At 45.9% G+C, this 6575-nt stretch overlaps 1 protein-coding gene across 1 annotated transcript; it reads right to left on the bottom strand.

Moving 5' to 3' along the window:
• Nucleotides 1-4092: 4092 nt before the first annotated feature.
• On the bottom strand, nt 4093-6575 carry LOC118643918 (60S ribosomal protein L9-like). Its single transcript, XM_036282246.1, has 2 exons — nt 6541-6575; nt 4093-4724 (listed from the first exon to the last, which is right to left on the bottom strand). Exons 1-2 carry the CDS (start codon nt 6573-6575, stop codon nt 4106-4108), a joined length of 654 nt encoding a protein of 217 aa, XP_036138139.1. The 3' UTR covers nt 4093-4105.

Below are 6575 nucleotides of genomic sequence, written 5' to 3'. Positions count from 1 at the left end.
GTTGCTCAGTGAATAGAGCATCGGCCAGTGCACTGAAGGGTCTCGGGTTCAATTCCTGGTCAAGGGTGTGTACCTGGGTGGCAAGTTCAATTTCCAGCCCCAGTTAGGGCACGTGTGGGAGGCAACCAATCAATGTCTCTCTCACACTGATGTTTTTTTTTTCTCTCTCTCTCCCCACCTTCCTTCTCTCCCTCCCACTCTCTAAAAATCAATGAATCAGGAGAGGATTAAAAACAAAAGAGAGCCCTGGCCGATTTGGCTTAGCGGTTAGAGTGTCAGCCTGAGGTCCAGAGAGACCCAGGTTCGGTTCCCGCTAAGGGCACATACCTCGGTTGCAGTTTGTCCCCGGCCCTGGTTTGGTTGTGTGGGTGGCAGCCACTCGATGTGTCCCTTTCACATCGATGTTTCTCTCTCTCTCTCTCTCTCTCTCTCTCTCTCTCTCTCTCTCCTTCCCACTGTATCTGAACAACAAATGGAAAAATGTCCTCGGGTGAGGGTAAAAAAATAAATAAATCATCTACTTAATGCATGCTAACCCTTCTCTCATCTGGGACTGCCTCCCTCTGGGCCCCAAGGATTCATCTAGTGCCACCAAACTAACCACTCTTTGCCATACATCATGACCCTTGTCTACACAGTTGCTCCACCACCAGCTGTCCCAGGCTCCTAGCTTGGCCTTCAGGGCTCACTGATGATTCCCCTAATGGCTGTGAAGGGGCCATACACCTCCTTCTCTGCACTGACCTCATCATGTCACTGACCAACTTTAACGCCTCAGAGTGGGGTCTCTCCCCCTCAGCACTGGGAACACTGGGGCCGGGTCACTCTCTGTGGGGGGCATTTCTGGGTACTTTGGGTATTGGGCAGTATCCCTGGCCTCCACCACTTGATGCCAGAAACACTCCCTGTGTGACAATCACATATGTCCCCAAATATGGTGCAGTGTCCCCTGGAGGCAGCATCCCTTTGAGTAAAGCCCACAGCCATAGACTAATTGCATTCCAGCCATCACACTTGGATGTGGCTGCGATTGGGTCAGCTTGCTTCCTGGGGTGTCCTGCACCCAGCATTCATACAACTGGGATGTGAACAAATGAAAGACAGTTTCCCTCCAGAACCTCCACCTGCTCGTCAACACTTCCCTCTGGGGTGGGCCGCAGCAGAAGAGGATAGCCCAGGGGCTGGGTAGCCCCTCAGGGACCTACTTCTCTTGTTCCCACTGTCAGCCGCCCCATCTTTCTCCCTCCCCCAAATCCTCGCATTCCCAATTTGATTTTGGCAAATAGAGTTTGGTTTCCTTTTCACCAACATTTCTTCTTGAGAACTGGCCATATACCTCTGTCATCAGCCATTTGCATTTGGCATGTCTGAAGTCATTCCTCTGGGGCTCACAACTTGGGGCTGTCATCAGGGACTGTCCTGACATGGGCAAACATGTGTCAGATGAGATGGTAACAGGTGACAACTTAGAGTTCTTGGCCCAAGTTTCTGCACAGAACACAGACCACCTCTGTGTGACTGTCCTAGGGCTGCTGTAACAAAATACTACAAACAACTTTATTGGCTCCCAGTTTTGGGGCCAGTAGTCCAAACTTAAAGTGTGGCAGTGTCTTGCTCCCTCTCCAGGCTCCAGGGGAGGGTCCTTCCTGTCTCTGACACCCTCTGGGGGCTCCAGGGTCCCTTGCTTGTGGTTACATCACTCTCGTCTGTGATTCCATCTTTGCACAGCCATCTTTCTCCCTGTATGTCGTTGTACAAATTTCCTACATCTTATGAGGACACTAGTCATTGCATTAGGGCCACCCCACTCCAGGATATGACTTCATTTTAACTAATTGCATCAACAAAAGTCCTACATCCAAATAAGGTCACATTTATTGGTTCCTGGGAGCTAGGACTTCGGCATAACTTTTTGGGAAACACATTCAACCCATAACAATATTGCAGTGGCCTGGCTGGTGCGGTTCATTGGTTAGGCATGACCCATGCATCAAGACGTCGCCATTTCGATTCCTGGTCAGGCCACATGCCCAGGTTGTGAGCCCAACCCCCAGTTGGGGGTGTGCAGGAGATGGCCAGTCAATGTTCTCTCATCTATGTCTCTCTTCCTCTCCCATCCTCTCACTCTAAAATCAATAAAGACAAATTATAAACAACAACAACAACAACAAAATACCAATATCGAAGTGAGTTATCTAGTTCCTCGTCGTGAAATCCCAAGTCAAATGTCATTAGCAGTAGCCTCATAGATTAAGATTTTCCAGATAAAATACAGGACTAAATTACTAGCTACATATTATGTACAAAATATCATATACATATTAGATACAAAAGGAGCACAAATTCACTATAAATTATTAGATATGTATTATATACAAATTAGACACATTAGGTACATAATTAATAATTTTGTGTAAGTACATCCTAACTATTACATTCTTTTTTTGTTATTGTTCAGATAGAGTGGGAGGGAGAGAGAGGAAGAGAGAGAAAGAGAAAAACATCGATGTGAAAGGTATACATCGAGTGGCTGCCTCCCGCCCGACCCAACCAGGGCCGGGGACAAACTGCAACCGAGGTACATGCCCTTAGCAGAAACTGAACCCACGTGTCTCTGGACCACAGGCCAATGCCCTAACCGCTGAGCCAAACTGGCCAGGGTCCGACTATTACATTCTAAAAAAATAGTTGCTATGTCCATTAAATGTAAAGGTGACTGAACCCTGTTTATTAATTGGATATATAGAATGCTTTTTTCAAAGAGACCTTGAATAGGAGGTTCAAGTGGAACTTGGAGGCATAACATTGATTTTTCTGTTTCTGCAAGAAACTTTGACAGGCACCAAAGTTGGAGTTGTCAAAAATGGGAAAGTTTTCTGCCTGGCTGATGTAGCTCAGTTGTTTGAGTGTCATCCCTGGCACCAGGAGGTTACTGGTTTGAATCCCCAATAGGGGGCATGCAGGAGACAGCTGATTATTGTTTCTCTCTTTCCCTCTCCCTTCCTTTCTCTGAAATCAATAAGAACATGTTAAACAAGCGAACAAACAAAAACAGGGAAGTTTTTAACAGTATGTGTGTGAGTGTGAGAGTGTGTGTGTGTTCCAGAAACTGAGGAAAACTGGTAACAAGATATATTTTTATCTTTTACTTTTTTTAAAAAAAATCCTCACCTGAGGACATTTTCTTGCATTTATCTTCAGATAGAACGGGAAGGAGAGAGGAAGGAAGACAGAGAGAAACATTGATATGAAAGAGACACACCAAGTGGTTGCCAACCACACGACCCCAACTGAGGCCAGGGACAAACTGCAACCAAGGTACGTGCCCTGAGTGGCAACCGAACCCGGAACTCTCTGGTCCACGGGCCAATGCTCTGACTGCTGAGCCAAACCAGCCAGGACTTATCTTTTATTTTTATAATATGTTTTTATTGATTTTTTTAGAGAGAGAGATAGAAACATCAATATGAGAGAGAAACATCCATCAGTTGCCTACTGCATGCCCCCTACTGGGGATCAAGCCCAAAACCCAAGCATGTGCCCTGACCATGAATCTAACCAGGATCTCTCAGTCTATGGGACAATGCTCAATCCACTGAGCCACAACCGCTGAGTACAAGATACATGTTTAGAAAGAGATGTTGGAGAAGTCAAACACTTAAAACTAATTTTATTGAAATTTGGACAAATGTTAAATAGGCTTATGCTGTAATAATTCACATACCATACAATTTACCCATTTATTTATTTTTAAAAAGTTTTTTTTTTTAATTTTAGAGAGAGAGGAAGAGAGAAGGAGAGAGACAGAAACATTCATGAGAGAGAACATTGATTGGCTGCTTCCTGCATGTCCCCCACTGGGGATTGGGCCCACAACCTCGGCATGTGCCCACAATCTGGGCATGTGCCCTGACCAGAAATCAAACTGGTGACCTCTTGGTGCATGGGTCGATGTTCAACCACTGACCACACTGGCTGGGCTGTTGTCTTTTTTTTTTTTTTTTTTTTTATCAATATGAGGCTTTTATTGCATCTTTAAAATATCGCAAGTAAGTGTGACAATCATTCGGCATTTTGGTGTTTCTACAGCTGGACAACTTAGATCTTATTCATCAGCCTGCTGAACTGTTCCTTTTTCAGAAACATAGATACCATCCAAAAATTTTCTGATATCCTTGATTTTAACTGTCATGGCTTGCTGAATCAAAGCAGCTGAATTTGATACAAGTTCAATGTCATTTCCTTCAAGAATCAACTCATCTTTCTGGGCTTGAGATACTGAACAAGCAACACCTGATCTCATCCGAACTCTGCAGATGTATTTTTTGCCCAAGAATTTTCTGATTTCAACAAGAGAACCACTCTCCTGAATAACGACGTTGATGGGGAAGTGAGCGTACACAGACCTCATCTTGTAACGGAAGCCCAGTGTAACACCCTTGATCGTGTTCTGCACATGACTGCAGATAGTGCAAACGGTGGCCAGTTCCTTTCTATTTCCCCACCAGTTGTCAACCTGGAGCCTCTTCTTTTTCTTTCCAAGGAGACTTAGTTCTACATTGATGTGGTTGAAGTCCCTCCGCAGGGTGCCTCTGGGGCCCTTCACAATAACTGTGTGTCCCTTCAGAGTGATGTCGACATTTTCTGGGATGTCGACAGTCTGATTGCTGAGAATGGTCTTCACCCTCCCCGTAGATGCGGCAAAGAGCTTTTTTTTTTTAAATCTTCACCTGAGGATATTTTTTTCCTATTTATCTTCAGACAGAGTGGGAGGGAGGGAGGGAGAAAGGGAGGGAGAGAGAGAATGAGAGAGAGAGGGGAACATCCACGTGAGAGAGACAAATCGATTTGCTGCCTCCCACGTGACACCGACCAGGGCCGGGACCAAACCGAAACTGATGTACATGCCCCTGACCAGAATCGAACCCGTGACTCTTTGGTCCTTGGGTGGATGCCCTAACCACTGAGCCAAACCAGCCAGGGCTACAATTCACCCATTTAAAGTATGCAGTTCACTGGTTTCTAGTATGTTCACAAAGTTACAACTATCATTACAATTTTATTTAGGACAATATCATCATCCAAAATAAAACCCCATCCCCATCAGCAGTCACTCTCCCCAGCCCCTGATAACCACTAACCCACTTCCTGTCTGTGGATTTGCCTATTCTGGACATTTCACATAAGTGGAATCACACATTATGTGGTATTTTGTGTTTGGCTTCTCTGACTGGGCATCATATGTTTAAGGTCCTTCCACGTTGTAGCGAATACCAGTACCTCACTCCTTTTCATGGCGGAGTAATACTTCACCATGTGCTGTGGTAGGCTAAATAATGGCCCCAACATATATCCACATCCCAATCCCTGGACCTGTGAGTGTTTTATTATTTGGGAGAAAAAAAAAAAAGGAATGTACAGATATGATTAAGTTAAGGATCTTGAAATGGAGGATGACCCTGGATTGGCTGGGTGGGCCCTAAATGCCATAAGTGGCCTTATAAGAGGGAGGCAGGAAGATTAGACCCACGCAGAAGAGGGGAAGTCACATGAAGACAGAAGCAGAGACTGCGGTGATTCAGCCACAAGTCCAGGGACACCTGAAGCTGGAAGAGGCAGGAAAACCCATATGTTGGCCCTGGCAGGTTTGGCTCAGCGGTTAGAGCGTCGGCCTGCGGTCCAGAGAGACCTGGGTTCGGCTCCCACTAAGGGCATGTACCTCGGTTGCAGTTTGTCCCCGGCCCTGGTTGGGTTGTGAGGGTGGCAGCCACTCGATGTGTACCTTTCACGTCGATGTTTCTCTCCTCTCCCCCCCCCCCCCCCCCCCGTCTCTCTCTCTCTCTCCCTCTCCCTTCCACTCTATCTGAACAAAAAATGGAAAAATGTTCTCAGGTGAAGATAAATAAAAAGAAAGAAATATGTTTAAAAAAACAACCCGTATGTTAGAGTCCTAACCCCCAGGACCTGGAAATGTGACTATATTTGGACAGTGTCTTTAAAGAAGTGATTAGATTAAAATGAGATCACTAGTATGGGCCCCAATTCAAGAAAACTCATGTACTTATAAGAATAGGTCAGGACATAGAAACGCACAGGTCACAAGGAGAAGGCGGCTGTCTACACACCCAGGAGAGAGGCCTCAGGAGCAGCCAGCCTCACCAACACTTGATCTTGTACTTCTAGCCTCCAGCTGTGGAAACCATGAATTGTTAAGTTGCCCTGTCAGGGGTATTTCATTATGGCAGCCAGAGCAGACAAATACAGGAGCCTTAGAAAACTACCAGATTTTTTATTTTGCCCCTGCTGCCACTAGGCTTCTCTGTGACCAGTGAGCTCTCCAGACAATATGCCCCTGGTCTCTGAAGGATGCTCTGTACGTGTGCCAGTGCTGGAGTCCACCCTCTGCTGAACTGGGCAGGAAGCTGAGCTGGTGCAGAGGGAAAATGGGACAACTGCTGTGAAAAACAGTGTGGTGGTTCCTCAGATAGGTAAACAAGAGAATTACCATATGGCCCAGCAATTCCGCTGCTGGGTCCATACCCAAAAGCATTGAAAGCTGGGACTCTAATATGCAT

This window comes from Molossus molossus, unplaced genomic scaffold (genome assembly GCF_014108415.1).
Source record: "Molossus molossus isolate mMolMol1 unplaced genomic scaffold, mMolMol1.p scaffold_m16_p_4, whole genome shotgun sequence".
In the NCBI taxonomy this organism is placed as follows: domain Eukaryota; kingdom Metazoa; phylum Chordata; class Mammalia; order Chiroptera; family Molossidae; genus Molossus; species Molossus molossus.
This window is presented reverse-complemented; position numbering and strand designations above follow the sequence as displayed.